This window comes from Chaetodon auriga, chromosome 5, assembly GCF_051107435.1.
Source record: "Chaetodon auriga isolate fChaAug3 chromosome 5, fChaAug3.hap1, whole genome shotgun sequence".
Lineage (NCBI taxonomy): Eukaryota > Metazoa > Chordata > Actinopteri > Chaetodontiformes > Chaetodontidae > Chaetodon > Chaetodon auriga.
In genome coordinates this window covers 17,028,992-17,048,320 of record NC_135078.1, presented here as the reverse complement: position 1 = coordinate 17,048,320, position 19,329 = coordinate 17,028,992, and the positions used below count along the sequence as shown (strand labels likewise).

General features: G+C 42.5%; 1 protein-coding gene across 1 annotated transcript in view; it reads right to left on the bottom strand.

Moving 5' to 3' along the window:
- Window positions 1-1,374: 1,374 nt before the first annotated feature.
- The window catches only part of fbxl17 (F-box and leucine-rich repeat protein 17), a 210,350-nt gene continuing 192,395 nt past the window's right edge, over window positions 1,375-19,329 (bottom strand). Inside the window, exon 11 of the mRNA XM_076731680.1 lies at window positions 1,375-3,583. Within this exon, the coding sequence (XP_076587795.1) occupies window positions 3,446-3,583 (138 nt within the window). The 3' untranslated portion in view covers window positions 1,375-3,445. The remainder of the gene's footprint in view (window positions 3,584-19,329) is intronic.

Genomic DNA, 19,329 nt, shown 5'->3' with positions numbered 1-19,329 from the left:
ACAATCTGCTCAGTGTCAAGCAACTGTAATGCTTTTATCCCTCTGCTGTGAACGAGTGTTGTTTGAACAGTTACAGGGGGTGGACACAATATAATGAACACTTGTGAAATCTATTGCAATTGAACATAATAGCCCATTCCTGTAACAAATACTACCTTGTGACTCTTCCAAAGAGGTACTGGGGAAAAATACAACTGAAATTTTTCAATATAATGCAATCTGGCAGAAAAGCACCGATTACAGCCCTACATCACACCATAGTATTGAAACAACTCATTTCTGACACAGTTGGAGCAAAAGTTTCAGTAGGAAGCTCACAGAGTTAATAGCTGTTGTAGGATGACTGCACCTGGATATAAGAGGTTGCACAGGCGTCCATTCACTGTGCAATGTTTGACGTGTAAAAGTGGAAAATGTAAGTTTTCAGTTTAAGATCTCTGCACTCATCTCCTTCATAAGATGTTTACACAGTAGTTTTTTAATTATAAATGCATATGCATGTGTTTATATGCGTTTGCTTTATGTTTTCCTGCTCGTACGGGACAGAATTTTAAAAACTGAAACCTGCTGATGAAGACAGAGCTCCCTACACTTTAATTAAGATTAGGGGAAAAAAAAAACTCCTTTAGCTGTGACTCAAGTGAATTGCACCTCGAGTTGACACAAATTGTGTTGACAGCACAAAGAATCTATCCGGGAAGAACCAACCTTCGCATCCTGTTTGAAGCTATCTCCCGCGTTTGATCGCCAGACATGAAACAACACAAACATTGAACAATAAAACAGCCACTTGAAAGGGACAATATTGTCAAAGATTGGGGACATATTGAGTGACAGCTTTTCAGCTCTTTGAGGCCTTTGCTCTCTTGCTGGGCAGCAAGCTGATGTCTCCTCACTTTGTCTCACATGTGAAGCTCCTGTGATTGTGACAATAGTTTCTGACCTTGACATCACAAGTGTACCTTAATAGAAATGCAGGTTGACCGTTGTGTAGAAAAGACATTATCAATGCATGAATATCTGTGGAAAACATCTTTATTTCTAACAATACAGAGGCGTCAGCATGCCATACTTGTGCTTTCCAAGGCCTTTAGCTGTAATGGAAAACATGCTGGTGTCCTTATTTTCATTCCACCTGAGAGTACAGACGCAATCTGTGTTAAATTTAAATTGCACTACGTCTATCATTATAGTCCCTGTGGTATTAGGGTTGAAATATACTTGATGTAATAAAAAAAGTCTGGAAAAACTACAGAAAAAAACTGAGGCAGTCCATCGATGATGTAAAATGAGCGTAAAAGTATTCCGCTGTCATTCCGTATATTCTTCTCCTGCCTCAATTCCACACATACAAAAGGAATAGAGAAAAAAAGCTTGAAGTAATAGTGTTTTATTCATCTTTATGTAAATCCAGTCATTTACGGTTGCCTTAACAAATCAGGAATCAAGTGTGTCAACATCTAGCAGAGAAGAAAGTGCATATGGGGATTACAAAAGAACAGAAACAGAACAAAAAACAGGCTGAGGGAGAAACTCTCCATCGATTTAAGTCTACAAATCCTGACAAGGGTAGAATGAACATGTTTTTAATTGTCTGAAATCTCTATATGCTGTAGAAAGTTTACAGTTCTACTCAAGCCCTAAGCTCAGTAAGCTATTGTTCGTATCTGAGCGACAGTGTGTGGAGGCTGAGCCCAGAGCTGGTTCACACCATAGAAAAATACCCTGGTTATTTGCATTTTTAACTGTACACTACTGAGTTTCTATAGAAGAGATGAAAAATGAATCCTACCTACCAACTTCTATAGGCCCGAGCCAGTTTTTTCTTTACATCCTACACCACTAAGAAAGATAAATCCCTCATTGAATTGCTACATAGATAATGTTACAAGTATATGTTCAAAACCAATATTAGGCTAAGTAAATCCCACACAGTATTTATTTATACGTATATATGAGATCAAATAAATGGAATATGGTATCAGATAAACTCAAGAGCAGATAAACATTTCTTTAGTAAATTCTGGGTCGTGTTCAGGTTGCTAAATGGATGGCGAGTACCTGCGAACCACTTAAGGCAACGTTTCCTCTTACCTGTCATCGCGGTGGTTGTGGTTAATATATTCTGATAACTTGACCCAGGGTTTTCAGGTAAAGGCAACTTCTATTTCAAGCATGGTTCGATTTCATTCTTTACTGACTCATGGTAATGCTCAGTCAACCCTTAATCTATGCATGGCATCAAAAGGAGCATTGTTCCCAAGTGGTACAGAGGCTAATTTTTAATGTCAGATCATCTGTAGACGACATCTCTTTAGCTGAAAAAATAAGGTGAGGATCTCAATGTAAACATGCAGTTTTTGAGATGTAAGCAATGCCGTTTTCCTGCCATGCATTTGCCAGGGTTTGACTGTTTCTGACCTGATTCTTTCTTCTGTACCATGACGATGTGCATATTAAGTCACAGCAAAGAGCACTGTCCTTCAAATGGAGCCTTGTTGGCAATCTCAACACGTATGAGTCCACAAACGGCTTTAACACTGTACTGAACATCCAAGAAAGGAAAAATCTTCTAACTGGACAAAATAAACATCACAGGATTTTGAAAATGCCTCAAGTGAGGTCAGAAGCCCTCACAGTTCAGTTGTCTTCCAGACTGAAGTCGCGGCACATCGTCTCCTGACCTCCAAGCCTCTGCTCTGTCTTGTGCGGTCTCACTGCAGCAGCAGAGTTCAGTTTGAAGGAAGTAAACACTGCAGAGGGCTGACGTAGGTGCTCGGGAAGATCGCTTCCAGTCGGTGCGACAAACTATTTTCAATCTATAATTCTCATTAAAAACAATTCTGGTCCGTTGGCAGCGCTGAATGTCTTTGATTTAACGATGCTCTAGTTTGGATAGTTTTCAAGACCAGACCGCCTCTGCTCATGCACGTTCACCTTCACTCCATCAAAGGTGACCCGGAGGACTTAAGACTTAACACTTATATCAAATAACACTTGTTGGTGCACTGCTTTGGCACCAACACTAACTCATCACTTCAGGTTCTGGTCTAAGAAAGTACACTATATTGTTGGCTGTAATCTGGCTTGCAGCCGATCACGATGAGGACGATTTAATCAAGACTATAACAGATGAGCGGTACAGCATGAGTATGAAGTCTCACTTAACTGTAAAATACCAGGAGGTCAATATTCCTTAAATTATTAAAATGGGAGATTTGCTCCAAATGAAACAGTTGATGAACTGGACCTTTGTGTGTGAGTGTGTAGCTACATGTACACATGCATGTTTGAACAGTGGATGAGAAGCAAACATGGCTGAGCTGCACATAATGTGTATTTGTGTCTGCACACAAGTAGGGCCTCTGTGTAGCTATATGTTTGCGTGTTTATGTACGGGTGTGTGCGTGTTGTGTGTGTGCGTGTGTGTGGGATCCAGCAGTAGCTACGAAGTGTTTGACGTGTTGGGGCTCCAGCCCATTTGATAAGCTCTCTCCAGGGTTCTCTTGCAGTCCTGCATCACCGTGCTGAAAACAATGTGAGGGTACTGGACCACCAGCCTCTCCACCGTCTCCTCGTTCACCTGCAAAACACACACACACACGCACACACACACACACAAAGACACAACATAATAATAAAATGGCTTACCTCAATGACAATATATTTCACAATAGTCGTTTTTTAAACATTTGTGGATGTTGGCAAATCAAACTCAAAGTCCACTTACTCTCTTGTTTTCCAGAGCTTTTGACCACATCGCACAGTCTTCATCAAGGAACTATGGGTGTTCAAACTCTCCATTACTCTCACCAATGTTGGCTTAAAGGAATAGTGGTAGACATTTAAATGTCTACGCTTCCATGAAGACTGAGAAAATATGGTGTGATATGGCACAAAGCCCCACAACAAGTGAGTAAGTGACCTGTTTCCAAGGTCAAGCACATATAATTGTATTTCTTTTCTCATGCTTGGTCCGTTCTGCCATGTTTGTCTTGATGACAGTATGAGCGGTTTAAGGAGTTTTTCAAATCCGTCCTAAAACAATAGTTGGGGGGCTCATCTGTGCTGTTCATTAAAACAGCTTTGCCTTGCTGTAATCATTAATCCTTTTCATACCATTAAAGGACCCCTTTATGATTTGTTTCCACTGGAGTGACTGAGGGAAAAAATCCACAGTCCTCGCTCTGTGCAGGCTTCAGCAGTCTGAGCTAATCAAATTAAATGGGTATCTTAAGAAGTTACTATCGTTTCAATGCAGAATTCCCTCTTTCTGTTTCCCCAGACACATATTTCCACGCTGAGCTACAGCGGAGGGACAGTGACAGAAAAAGGGAATTTCGTGCCACAGAGACCAACATTTTGGAAGATCCCCACTTTATTTGTCCCACTCAGTCTGCTGAAGCCTGACATTAACTTCAAATAAACTGAATATAACAGAATGAGGACTGTGGACTGGGTCCCCCATCAGTCACCTTGAGAGTGCATTATGAAAGGACCTTTTAATAGCCAGCATGAAGTGGAGAAATGATTACAGCAAAACCTGTTTTATGGCTCACATGAGCACATGACTACTGTTTGGAAACATGTTTAACGAATCTTTTAAAGATACTGGGCTCCTCGGCTCATTGGTTATTTGCACTTCTGGTTAGATGTCACTGATTGCTGTAGCCATTGTCGCTTTATAGGCATCTATCAAAGCTGCAATATTAATAAATGTAGGTAGATCACAGATTAACAATATTGGTAATTGTCCAGTCCAGCCCTATGTTAACACACTGAGCATATCATGACTTCAACCAATCATCACTTCAGAATCACTCAGGAGTCATTCACTCAGTGTCAAAACACATTTCCAGGGAGTCCTGGGAAGATATATATTAAAAAAAAAAAGGCAATCATCTTAAAGCCACATAAATATAACAGAAATATTGCTTTGGGTCTGATAAATACAGATTTTTAAATGACTTAATTTAAATAGAGTAATTTAAAAATCTGTCGACCGTCTCTGCATCGCCCCACGATGCCTTATTAAGATAATGAGAAACACAGATTGAACTGTTAGTGCCCTCTCAAAATAGCAGTTTACTAGACTAATATGTAGGATAGGCAATTTCTTAAAAGCATACAGTGTATGTGCACGCACACACAAGCGCGCACACACACACACACACACACACACACACACACACAACTGAACTATGGCAATGGGTTTAGCACCAGAGGACAGCTGAGCTCACCAGGCTAATGAGGCCTTCTTGTTCTCAGAGGACTATAAAGACAAGCAGCTAATAGCCACTCCAGCACTTCTTTGCCAGTCTAACACTCTGTCAGGCCATCACTTAGAGCCAAGAGTGAGAAAGCCTGAGAATCTGACAAAACACAGAGGCAGAGTAACCCTGGAGACCTTCAGGGGTTAACCGCAACCCACCCAGAACCAACCCCCGCCCACCCACGAGCATGACACTTTCCAGGGGAAATGATGTATAAACACTCACACACATGTTGAGCACACAGTCATCTGTTGTTGCCAAAGCAGTGACACAGTGTTTCACAGTTTTCCCCGAGCTCATTGCCCGAGAGCCCCTTGGTTTCTGTGTTTTCTGGAAGAAAATTCCTGCGTGGTAAGAGTTCCTTGGCTCTTGCTCAGGTTATGAACTGTCTTGGATGTCATTTTCTGTCTAAGTCGCTCTTTTTTGCCATTGAATACACTTTCTTTAAGTGGTGGGTATCAGCATTTCTTGTCAAGGAGAGAAATTGAGAAAACAAATGGACAGACAGATGGACCCAAAAAAAAAAAAAAAAAGAACAGACAGAGTCAGGATGAAAACAGCGAAATCAGAGAGAGAAATAAGTGTGCTTGAGCGAACAGACCACCGATGCCTCTCGGGTCACAGAAAGAAGATGGAAACTCTGCACAGCACAAGTGAATTCAATAAGACTAAAAGGCAACAACAGCCTGTTAGCTTTCCCTTTGACTGCCAAGGAAGAAACAGCCAGCTAGAGTTCGGATTTTTGACGCCAACACACAGAGACTTAACAGATTCTTTCAGGAGACCGCCGATACAGGAAAAATAAAATCAAATCAAGACCACGGGGCCAAAAAGTCATTCATATTTTCATCTGTTTTTTCCTTTTCTGATCAGACAATCCTGAGAAAAAAGTGCAACAAAACCAGTCCTGCCTCAGTTCTCACTGCAGTCAGTGCTGTAGAGGAACATAACAGAGGCTGGGAAAGGGCTTTTAAACTTAAAATCATACTCTGACACCTCAAACGCTGGAAATCAAGAGAGAGTAAGGGCCGAAAAACAGCAGAAGCATGGATGGATGTCACGCAGGCGAGGCAGAGCGAGTCAGGCTGCACTGACTGTCTTTATAGCGTGTGGTTGAGTGCCAGCTTCACTGTGTGCATACTGAGTTCTGTCAAATGATAATGCAGCTGGTTATGCAGGGTTTGGAAGCGTAGGCTATATTACCTGGTGCTGAATTAACTATCTAGATCGTTTTAAGTACAGGATCGTGGTGACACATTGATTTGATTGATTCTCCGGCTGCTGTGGTCAGTGTGGCAGCTTCAGCTGATGGTAATGGACGCGCTCTGCTGCAGGTAGGCAGCAACGCATGTTTCACGCCGCGTCCGTGCCCCGTGTATCTCGGCTGTGAGAGTGAAAATGGGAAAATTCCAGCAACACTGACCAATGGGAGTATTCACGCTGCCAGACAGCTTTACAAAACAGCATATCATGTTCCTTCTTGTACCAAACAGACCAAACTTAACGGGTGAAGCAGTAATGTTGATCATTCTGGCAAAAAAACAGGAGATCTTTCAGGTGTTTCTTCACAGAGGACACGACAATGTGAACATCTGTGCCTTCTTCTACATGATTTCATGACATTGAGAGATAAGAAGGAACCCGTGGAGCGCATTTTAGGATTGAAAACAAAATAATTGTGTTTGCATCCACCTGTTTTTATGTTTTCAATTCATGCATAAAAAATGGAAAGAGTGGAAACACTGAATATCACAAAAAAGACTGAAGCATCCACTGATGAGATGAAAAACAGTGGAAACACCAGAGCAGTGTGGACCAATGAGGAGGCTGTAACCTTCCTCATATTTATACATGACACAACATAATTGTAACATTTCCACCACATTTTCCAGTTTTTGCTCGTTTCAGGTTGTTGTCTGTTACTTACATCAACTCGTTTGCAGATTCTGATGAGTTGCTGTAACTTGTATATGACAAATGGACATTTCTTGTTGTTTGTAATGTGGCCACATCTTCTGCTTCTCTGTGGTTCGTGAGGCTGAGACTGTGATGGTTATTGTTCAGGCTGTAAAGTCTGTTATTTCAGTGGCTGAAACACATCACGTCTTTTATATTAATCTTTTCAGAAAAAAAAACTGTTAAATAAATCCTCGCAAAGGCAACAAATCAAGCCATTGTTAATAATAAACTGGTTCTCCGAAGCAAGGATTAAAGCTTTTCTTCTCCTCATTTCGGGATTTGACCCGGGTGTCTGACCATCTCGAATCATGAAATGAGAGCTTTTCATTGACTGTCTGGTCTGTCGACTCGGAGCAACTGGCTTCAAATATTGATCATTTGCTTTAATGTGATGTTGGATGACCCTGGCTTTTTTTTATTCTTTTTCTTATTTTTGAGGGGCATTTAATGCCTTTATGAGGCAGCAGCAGTGCAGAGATGACAGGAAACAAGGCAGAGAGCGATGCACCACAGGTGCCTGGCCAGATTTGAACAGTTAGTTCGTTTGAGTTATTGTGTGACTTCTGTGTTTTAAAGGATTAGTCTGGATTCACCAAAGTCACAATAACACAAACAAACTACCTGATTGGGGCAGCGGTAAACCTGCAACCCCCGTGTTCTGTTTTTGCCTGGTGGCTCTGGAGCGAGTGATGATACCGCCTTGAGTTTCCTGAAGGTAAGGGCTGTCTGATGGCAAGGTGAGCGGAGAAAATATACTAAATACAGCACACACTGAAACTGATATGGATTTGTTGGACCTTTTTTAAGGTGGCTAAAATACATTTTGCTGCTGCCACTGACTGTGGTGAGTACTTCACACAGCCCCACCACCTCAAACAATCAGAACCATCTCTTTAAGTCCAAACCCCCCGGGGCAACCCCACGCCCGTTTTTTCCAGACAAACGTCTGCGGTTTGCCTACAAAGATGGCCACATGTTACTTCCTGACACAGAGGACGACAGAAAGGAGCAGAAGAGCAGCTTAACCGAAACCTTCAAAAGCTGCTGCCACAGAGGGAAGTTAAGTTTGTTATGACATATGGCTGAGCCTCATTAGCAGACAAAATGACAAACCCCTGATTGCCTTCACAACATATTATGCTATATTTTTGAAAAGAGAATGAAACATCCCCCAGCTCGTTAATCAGGGCTTAATTACAATTAAAACAGATCTAAAGAATAGACCTGTCAAACTGACGGGAGGCCATAACATTCATTAATGCTAATTTAGTACAGCTCCACTTGCTGAGCAAACACGGCGCACACAAAATGGTTCCCAATCAAAACGCTGAATCATTTCTTAATTGCTGGTTGCGGCAATGCTAAATGTTTGCATTTCAACAAGATGATTCTGATGGAAATCATGAAAAGACTAACTGTTGCACTGACCTGTGCTCCTCCTGCTGATAACACTGTGAGTGTCAACCTTAAGTATTGATATGTAATTACTGTCACATACGACACAAATGACTTCAACATCTTATTATTGCACGGGCAAAAGCTAATCAAGACTGGAGAAAATAATTATTTTACTATCAATCAAATCCAAGCCTGTATACATTTTATACAGTTACAACACAGCAAAGAAACTCCTTGTACCTTGTTTGAGATTTATTTGAATTAATCGGCATCTGGGAATGACGAATGCTTTCGCTCAGTTTATTGCCAGTGGAAAGAAAATCTTGTTGACAGAAAATCAGTTGACAGAGGCGTTTATACATCGCAGCATCCATTAACTCTCCTCCACTGCAAGAAATGACAACCAGAGTTACTGTGAGTCCGCTCAGAGCTGAGAACAGCCTTCTGTGAGAGAAACCCTCTCCTCCGCAGCTACAACTCCTCTCTCTGCAGAACAAGCCCGTGCGCCCTTTGCATGGCTGTGGTATGTTGAATGAGATGTGATGACATCACCACACCTGCTTGGCATTTGTGGCTCAGAGCTGATGTTGGACATGAAGGTCAGAGCAGATGCTGTGGGGAACGGGCTGGCAGAGAGGGGAGTCCTCTGGCTGCAGCACACGAGCCGCTGACTTCTTCAAACCAGTGATTCAGCTGTTTCTTCCCACAGTGAAATTGTGTTACCGGGCAAAACCGTGCTTAACAATATTTTGTTGCTAGGCAACATAAGCTTAAAAACGATATCAGAAAGTACCGGGGCCTCTGGTGACTGACTGTTGCTGTAGATATATGGCTCTGGCTCTTTTTTCTTTTACCCCATACAGTCCTGATCCAGTGTACTGTGCTGCACAACCCCCTCCTCCAGACCTGCTGCCAAGTCTGTAGGAGAGCCATATGATAGAGCAGATCACTGCTCACTGATGATTCTAATCTTTGAGAAGCATCTGGGAGCGCAGCCACAGCTATCTGGAGCGAGGCCTATACTTATGATATTTTCCCCCATTTTAACTTCAAAGATGCTGCTATGTAGATCTAAGTGCAGTGTAATGCATGCTGACGGGTAATGTGCCGCTGTCAGGGTTTACAAGCGGGCGAGAGAGAGATGAGGGGAAAACAAAAAGATGTATGCCTGATATGCTGTTTGGTAAATGCTGTTATTTGAACATACTGTACAGTACACGTAAATAGCTAATCTGGTTGTGTGTGTGTGTGTTTGTGTGTGTGTGTCTGTGTATGAGCGCCTGTTGACAACCGCTCCTTTACTTTTACAAGTGACGGCTGTAGATAAGTGAGGGCAAGCTCCCTCTGCTCTCTCCCGGAGTGCTCTCATGTTCTCTCTTTCTTAACGGTGAGTGAGCTCTTTCTTTTTCTAAGACTGATCCTCTGATGCAAATGCACTCCATCACCACGTAAAATATACATTTACCCCAAGCCCTGGGCCTCCCCCTAGCAAGAAGCGCTGTAAAAGACGTCGTAAAGACGGCTAATGTAGCAGCAGTTCACATTCTCAGTGGGGAAAAAGAAGAACAGGGTCATAAATCGATAATCAGATACACAAACATGAAGATGCATATCATATTAGAGCGGCGTGGTGAGAACACCCTCTGAGAGCTCCCAGCAATCAAGGGAGGGAAATGGAAGAAGGAGAGAGGGAGAGAGTTTAGGAAATAGAAGGCTACAAAAAAAAAAAATAATATGGCCTCTGCGCCTTCTGAATATATCAAACCCACTGAGCTTTGTATTGTTCATAGCAACAAATACCCTGAGAAAAGGAATAAAACATTAACTGTTGATTTAGAACAACGTGAGAGCAGAATTTGAATGACTGTGCATGCAGATACCAGAAAACAAAGACATGTTCATCGGCCGTTTTTTTTTTTTTCTTTTTTCTTTAATAAAAACTGCCCTATTTCTTTTTATTTCCTCTGTGTTTTCATTAAATTCAGCACAGGTCTGCAGGGTTCTGGTTCTTTTCTTTTTTTTTTTTTCCTCTTCTCCTTTCCTACCATTTTGTTTGGCCATGTGGCAGCCATCGCTAGTGCCAGGCCCATAAAGAGAGACAAATACCCCCCTTTCCCTGTCTACTCCCATGTACAGAGAGTATCAGTCAACCAGTAAATACATTTGGGGTAAATGTTTAAAAAGCCTGTTTAGGGAGCAGAAGAATGCAGTGCATCAGGTCTTAGTAAAAGGCATCTTAAACAAGTCTGGATTTAAACAGGGCAGATTTACAGCCGTCTTTAAACTGCTCAGAGGAAAAGCCCAGGATGTAAAGTTTCTAAACGAGTGACTGGACAACTGAAAGATAGTTCTCCGCCTCTGATAAGAGGGAGAGGAACGAGAGGAGAAGAAAGAAAGTAACAAAGCAGAGGATTTCAAGACAGAAAAGAGGTCGCCACAAACTTATTCTGAAGGATTCAATATTTCTAAATGAACTATTGATGCATTGGCTTGGAAGCTTAAGGAATAGACTGCTCTTTACCGAGGAAAGCCTGAGCTCAAACATTTTGATTTAGTCTCAGAAAGCCAAGCGACCCTCACAGAAATCTGCAGTGCATGGCTCTGAATGTGCTTTTAAAAACCAGGTCAGGCACCGCTTGCGACAACTAAGGTCTGGTCCCGCTCACACACCCTCATCCCTGCACAATATCAGACAGCAGCAGAACTGAAAAGCAGGGTGTCAGTGCATACACTCTCTATATCTCTCTCTCTCTCACACAGACACACAGACACACACACACACACACACACACACACACACACACACATAAGGAGGAATGGGGGCTCAACTGAACAGGTCAGAGAAAGAGGTTCTGGAGGCCAGGTTTGTAAACCCCACACTCCATCACGCGTGACAAAGGTAACTAAAGGAATGTGTGCGGGGCTCAGCCCAATCCCTCTCTCTACGCAGGGCCTTCTTATCTCTGCAGACTGGAGGAAAACATTCCATAACTCAAGAGGCTTTCCACAATTTATTTGTTGGTCTCAGAAAAGAAAACATTGCAAATGCTATCACAGCTAGCATCTATTAGGTAGAGCTGAAATAAAGCTAATTAAAATGGGAGGCACTGCGGTGACACGGTGGACTAACAAGCTGTAAAGTTGCACTTGATGTTCTGGTAGCAATCGCGCTGATAGCCGCCTATTTATTTAGCATTTAACACTTCAAATTAACTGCTATAAAGGCAAAACATGCCAAACCATAGCATGAAATGACGCTGTAATTATGTGAAGTAGAGAAAAACAAAGTCCCCGCAATGTGGATGCAACCACAATTAACTTTTGTTATCAAGTGATAATATATCATGATATGACAGATTTATTCTTCTTTTCACCACATACCTCATACACATAACACCATCCACTAAAATAAAGGATACTGTGGTCCAAGAAGGTAGTCCTCACATGTCTGCTAGGTCCTAATTTGACCAGGGACCTGATTGAGTCCTGGTCAAAATTATATTCAGTCTAATTGAGTCCAGGCAGGGTCCCATTCTATTACAGCAGGTCTTACTGTAGGTGTGTGGGTCAATATGTCTCATACTCGACAGGATCCGAGTGGACCCTCTATTAGCTCTGATCATGTGGTGCATCATAATCATGGGAGGAAAAAAATATGGCTTTGCAGCGAGACAGACAGAGAGAGCTGTAATGAGGTCTATTCAAGTCGACCACATTTTGGAGTGGGTCCAATTATCCCTGGGTCTCTTTTGGATTTGGTCTGACTGTCCTCAAGTCTCTGTCAGATTATTTCTATCTATTAATATTCATTTAATTGAATCAATTTGAGTTCTTCTGGGTTTTCACGGGTCTGTTCCGGATTGAGTAGACTTCAAGATATCAAGATATCAGATAGCGGTAAAAATAAATAGAATTGTTCACAGTGAAAGTTTAGCAGCTCTAAACTTTTAATGTGCATTATTTAAAAGCAGGGCGTCGTTAAAAACACACAAAGAGACACAGAAGGAACGCTGGACGAAGAAAGGTGCTGTGACAGAGTGACAAACACAGAGGAGATGGAGACAGAGCTGGTGAGTTCATGTTCCTACTGCAGGGACTATTTGGGGTCATACAGTACACACACGCACACACACACACGCACACACACACACACACATCTACCTCCAGAAACTATAGGGAATTCCAGAGCGGCTTACTAGAGGTCAGACACAAGCAGAATTCCTTAAAGATAATCACAACAGAGCTACTGTGTTTAATTTTTTTTGCCTCGCATGACTCCCTCGTTCCTCAGAATAAATAGAGTACAAGGACAGCTTGACCCAGTCCATTCAAAGAGCGCCACGACACCAAATTCATAGTGACTCCAGAGCAAGGAGAGCTCGGATTAGATTTGTGGTTCAGCTGAAGTTACAAACAAGGCTGTGAGCAACACTCTCTGATCTGTAAGCCTAACATCTGCACACCTATTGATATTCATGTTAGTATGGGTTAATTCTGAATAGTCAAATGAACACTGCTGTCCAAGTCAAGCTCTACTGTATTAAAAGAACTTGTGAATTTCCCTTGGGGATGAATAAAGTATGTATCTATCTATCTATCTAAAAGCTAAATGAAAACACTGAGTACATGGATTTCAGCCTTTTGTCCTATTCACTGTCAGTACAAGCACAAATCTTGACAGCATGATAAATCTGTATCTTTGTTTTCTGAATTTAAGCTCTCGGGTGAAAACTGTTCTGTCTCTGAGCAGCCAAAGGTCAAAGGAACATTTCTCCTACCTCTGCTAAACAGCAAAACTTATTCAAAGCTTTACACATGCATTGGCAAACTTTCTGATCAATTACAAAGCTGGACATCAGAGGCTTAATTGATATCCTCCACAAAAATTTCCAAAGCCCATCTGGATGTATTAAATTTGTGCATTCAGTGAGGGGCGACACAACCCTGATTCCAAAAAAAATTGGGACGCTGTGCAAAACATAAATGAAACAGAATGTGATAATTTGCTAATCCTTTTTGACATACACGCAATTGAAAACAGTACAAAGACTACGCAGGGCCATGCGAAAGTATTCACCCCCTTCCAACTTTGGGCTCTTTACCATTTGATTAACACAGCATGCAAAATGCTTTGGATGTGCAAAATACTTTTTGCTGTGACACAAACAATAATTAAGACAAAAAGCAGACATCTGTTGGATGCACAAGTATTTACCCCCCTGAGCCAATACTTGGTAGAACCACCTTTTGCTGCAATTACAGCGGCAGTCTTTTGGGGCATGTCTCTACCAGCTTTGTAGATTTAGAGACTGTAATTTTTTAGATCAGATTTTTTCAGTGAACAGCAATTTTCAGCTCTTGCAACAGAATCTCAATCAGATTGAAGTCTGTGCTTTGACTGTGCCGCACTAAGACATTAACATTCTTTGCCTTAAACCGTTGGAGTGGCGCTCTGGCTGTAGGCTTCGGGTCATTGTCCTGCTACAAGGTGAACCTCCATCCCAGGCTCAAGTCTCTTGTAGACTGAAACAGGTTTTCTTCAAGAATGGCTCTGTATTTGCCTTCAATCATCATCATGCTCTCGGTCCTGACCAGTTTTCCACTTCCTGCCGATGATGGTGTGCTCAGGGTGATGTGCAGTGTGGCACAGCATTTTGTACCAGAGCCACAAAGCCTCATGTGACCAGAGTACCTTCTTCCACAAGTTTAATGTGTCTCCACATGGCTTGTGGCAAACTCCAAACAGGACATCTGGTGTCTTTCTTTCAATGACAGCTGTCTTCTCACCACTCTTCAACAAAGGCCAAATTAGTTCAGTGCACAGCTGATAGTTGTCCTGAGCTGTGGGTCTTTGCAGCTCTTCCAGAGTTGCCATCGGCCTCTTGATTGCTTCTCTGATTAACACTCTCCTTACTCAGTGTGTCAGTTTAGGGGGGAAGGCCTTCTCTTGGTATCATGAGGGACTGAGTGGCGCTCTGTGAGATACTCAAAGCTTGGGATATTTTTTATTACTTAACCCTGATTTGTACTTCTCCACAACTTTATCCCTGACCTGTTTGATGAGTTCCTTGGTCTTCATGATGCTGTTTGGTAACGTTCTCTAACAAACTCTGAGTTCTTGTGCATTTGTGTTGAGATTAAACTGCACTTTGGTGGACTATGACTACTGTGTGACTTTTGAAGGCAACTAGTTGCACCTGAACTTAGTTAGGGGTTGCATGTAACACCATGTAATACCTCTCACTTCAAAATTATGGACTATTTTGTGCTGGTCCACTGCATATAACCCTAATAAAATCCAATCCATCCAAATTCAATGCTCCAGAAACACCAGTTTGGAACATTCCACAGGTAAACAGGTTCACTGGTAACAGGTGATAGTATCATGATTGGGTATGAAAGGGGCATCCTGGAAAGGCTCAGTCATTCACAAGCAATGATGGAGCGAGATTCACCACTTTGTGAACACATGATTGCATAAAGGATTACTCCATCAGGTAGACTCTGGAAATGACTGCAAATGACGGCATTCTGTTTTTCTTTACGTTGTACACAGCGTCCCAACTGGAATAGGGGCTGGATTAAATTTGTACACACAAAGTATTCAGCAAAGGGAGCTACATTCATTAGCATTAAATAGCTAATTCATCACCAACACAGTCAGACACTGTGCCCGCAGGCAAAAAAGGGGCTGTGACCACCTGCTGTCTCCCTCAATGTTTGTGAGAAGGAAAAAACATATTGAGCCAAACATTAGTTATTGCCCAAGAACACATCAGGATTGGCAAGTCTGAGTATCCAGACCACACTGAGTCTCGTCTACTGTCTGCCCATGACTCCATGCGATTATGTTGACCTCTGTTGTGATGAGTAAACAGCACTGGATGAGGGAGGAGAAAAAGGGGGGAGGCTGAAAGACAAGACAGGGGGCAACTTGAATGAACTAATTGAATGAACAAAAGATGTGTGCAGCATCCAAAATTCAAACAACCTTGGCTGTCCTTGCTTAGAGGAGGGTAAGGGAGGGAGACACAGAGAGACAAAACGAGGGAAGAGGGGTAAAAATAAAGTGAGGAGAAGGTGGAGAGAAGGCCAACAAATGCATCAGTGTGTATGTGAGTCAGTGAGTGTATGTGATCCAGGTGAGGTCAGGTTTACGTGTGTGTGTCTGGTAGATTTTTGTTGAAGGGCAATTCTGAGATTCCCTTCAGATACTCAGTGAACTCTGTCTCACTTTATTTCACCCTCTCTCCTTCACTGTCCCTTGCTCCTGCCCTTTAGAAACAAGATGAAGGGATGATCGGGAGGCGGCTTCAGTTAAGACCGCCAATCAATACAGCTCTTCTGTGTGGGATGAGACTCCAAGATTACACTGAAAATCACAAATAGCAAATGACTCTTTCAAACTACTTTCTCGACTTTGAACATTCAAGTCTGACCAAAGCCTGGAAAATAGGAACCAGAGAACCTGTCTGTCCTACACTCGGTGCTGTGCATGCAGTATCTTTTCTCCTAATTCCCCTTCACTTTAGGAGCCTTTAAACTAAGGATCCCTGCCGTTCACAATAACAACACTCATCAAAGAAAGTTTTGCTGAACTCCCAAACTCTCATTTCCTAAACGAGACTTAAAATGCCTCTTAACTCTACACTATACTTCATCTTTGTTTTCCTCACTCCAAACCTCCAGCCCCTGAACAATTAGGCCTTGTTTATGTCTGCAAATTGCTGTGCCGTGCCTATCTGTGTATAGTCCCCAGCAGCTGGATGCACCCGTGGAACGGCCATATTGATTGGGATGTCTGTTCTTTTAACAAGGTCTGTCTGGTTGCTCTATCTGGGGGTGCAGCAGCGGCTCATACCTGTTCCCCAAACGCTGCTCCACCTCAGCTCAGGTAATAGGAGCACACTTCAAAACTGCTTACACAAAACACTTTTTTAAAAAATGTAATTTTGCTTTTATTTTGTCTCAGGTTCTGTCATTCGTTAAATCATCTTTTCATTCTTTTTCTTAGTCTTTTTTTCTTCAAGCACCCAGTTTTCTGTTCTGCTCTCCTCCCTCATCTCTTCCATTACTATGATAACTCTTACTCTCTCCACCAGCTGTCCCTGAAGGGGCCGGTAGCAGTCAGTGTCATTACTTTCCTAGTCCAGTTTCGTGCTGACTGTGTGAGTTTGCTCCCCTCTCTGTTTCACAACCTGGACTGCCCATTTGTTTTCACTCTAATGAAGTAGTGGAAAAAACAGGGAGGGGGGAAAAGATGGCAGATGAGGAGAGAGGAGAGGGGGAACATGAAAAAGATGTGGAGAAAGGAGAGGAAGACGGAGACAAGAGAGGAGGGAAGGAGAGAGAATAGATAAGAGGATGGGAGGGGAAAAAAAAGAGGTAGATTTGAGCAAGCTGTGAAAACGCTTGTGAGGAAAACATTCCACCGAGGCTGAATAAGATTAAAATCCCCAAAGTGATACATCAACAGAGACTGAAGGCACTAAACGTTCACAGAGTGGCCGGAGGGGCCCATTGTGGAAAACAGCAACTTAACCTATATAGGAGACATATGAAAACAGTGTCAAGATAAGGCGTGCAATGACTTACACTGTTCAGTGTGTTTCTGCACAAACCCACAAAGCTTACGGCTGGATCCCCGACCATGTGACTGGCACACTTGTCTTAATTTTGTGGTTAGCCAAAACAAGCTATAAATGTCGCAGCATTAGCATTTGTTGAATCTGTGTGAGTTTGACATGTTTATGTGCGTTTGTGTTTCTGTGTCTCCCAGTTCAAAGAGCAGAACGTTGTTACAACATCGCTGGAATTTATAGTGTGAAAATCACCCCTGATGCTAATGCACTGAGTTTCATCACTCCAAAGCATAGCCTGGATTAATACAGAATGGTCCATTGTGTTTGTGGAAGTGTAGAAAGATGAATTCCTCCCACAGAGAGGACCTAACATTTAACAGTAGACTCACTGGGGAGCTGGGCTTCTCTGAGACACACGCTCTGACATATGCGAGCAAAAAGGATCCGTTTTTCAGAAGATTAAGGCACTTTTTCCTTGAGTCTTTCAGCTGAATACTTCAAAAGACTGGCACAGAGTCATAGCTGAAAGAGGACAAAATGAATTGATTTGATTATTTTTGGGTGAGTCTGGATCAATCGCATTCTTTCTCCTCGTCAGAACGGGGGTCGTTTGGCCCTGAGGGCAGAGGGGTGTAATCATTTGAGGCAGGCGGAGCACGCCATTTGCCAGGGCCTGGAGGGGTTCTGATTTCAATGCTCCATTATGAGCTGTGTTAACAGCAAATAACATAAATTCCTCTCGGAGAACACACACAGTTACACACAGACACATTGCATTGCAGCACGTACAAACACACTGAGATACAAAGAAAATCCTTCAGACAGATGTGTCGGGAAGTGGAGAGGGATGAAAAAAGTCAAACACACACATTCCACACTCTTACATCTGTGGATCGCCCAGCTACTGAAAGGAGAGTCGAAATCAGAAAATATTCTGACAATCAAATAGACTTCACACGGATCTGTGCTTGGTGCTCGGTCTGTGTTTGTACAGTTAAAAAATTCTTCATATCAGTGCAAATGGCAGTGGACACGAAATTCAGGCCGCCTGGCAGTGAAATGTATACAGTACGGAAGCACGTTTGTATAAACTGTGACGGAGGAAATCGATCCTTCACACAGCTCCTCATGAGCAGAGCCAGATGGATCCTGTTAACAGTTCTTAAATGAATTCTACACTTTCTAAGTCCTGTGACATTCAGGGAAGCTGTTACATTAAAATTCCCAGCGTTTTGACAATTCAAAACAAATTCACACAGGCCCGAGCTGCGCTGCTGAGGCGGCGGGCTGCCTGGGCTGTCCGTGCTGTGTGTCAGGGTTATCACAAGACTGTATTTGTCTAAAAGTGACGGGTCCCACTCTGAAACCGAACGCCACATCAGTTAGTGTGAGAAGGGCAAAAGGAGAAAAGTGAGGGAGCGAGAGAAGGAAAAATATAGAGACGACAAAACCTGATTTATTCTAAAGGCTGCACATCTGTAAGACCGACAGGCTATTCCTAAAGGTGATTAGGCTCTGAACAGTAAACATCTGTTTGTTGCTGTGATATTGTCACTTCTAATCCCAGCCTCGGTTTTTCTACCTCTGTGTTGCACTGACTTGAACTAAACTCCTGCAACGTACACATCGGGAAAGGAAACCAAGCAAAGTCCTTGTAAGGGAAATATTAACTTTGGAGTATTTGCAATATGTCCAAAACACTGTCAACACAGCTCTCATGGGAAATGACTACTTGCCAAAGCGGACCACAGTGTGTAAGTACATATAACAATTTATTTTCACAATGCAAACATTCATGGCTGGTAGGCAAAGCAAAATCGTTTCAGGCTGGGGCCACTGTCAATGACCCCTGAGCTACAGTATGCTGGCTTGCAGAGTAGCTGGTTGATGGGTAAATATTGAGATGGTTCCTCAAGTGTGTAGATCCTGGAGTTGAGCTAAATAAATGGAGGTTGTTACAGGTCAAGCTAAGACCAATTAAAATGCATCAAACTCAACCGTATGGAAATAACATCCAAAACTAATAGAGAACACGATCTACAACAGTAGTTTTGCCTCAACTCACCTCCTTGTCTTATGCTGTATTATAAACCTTCAATAGAGTTCTCAAACAAGCT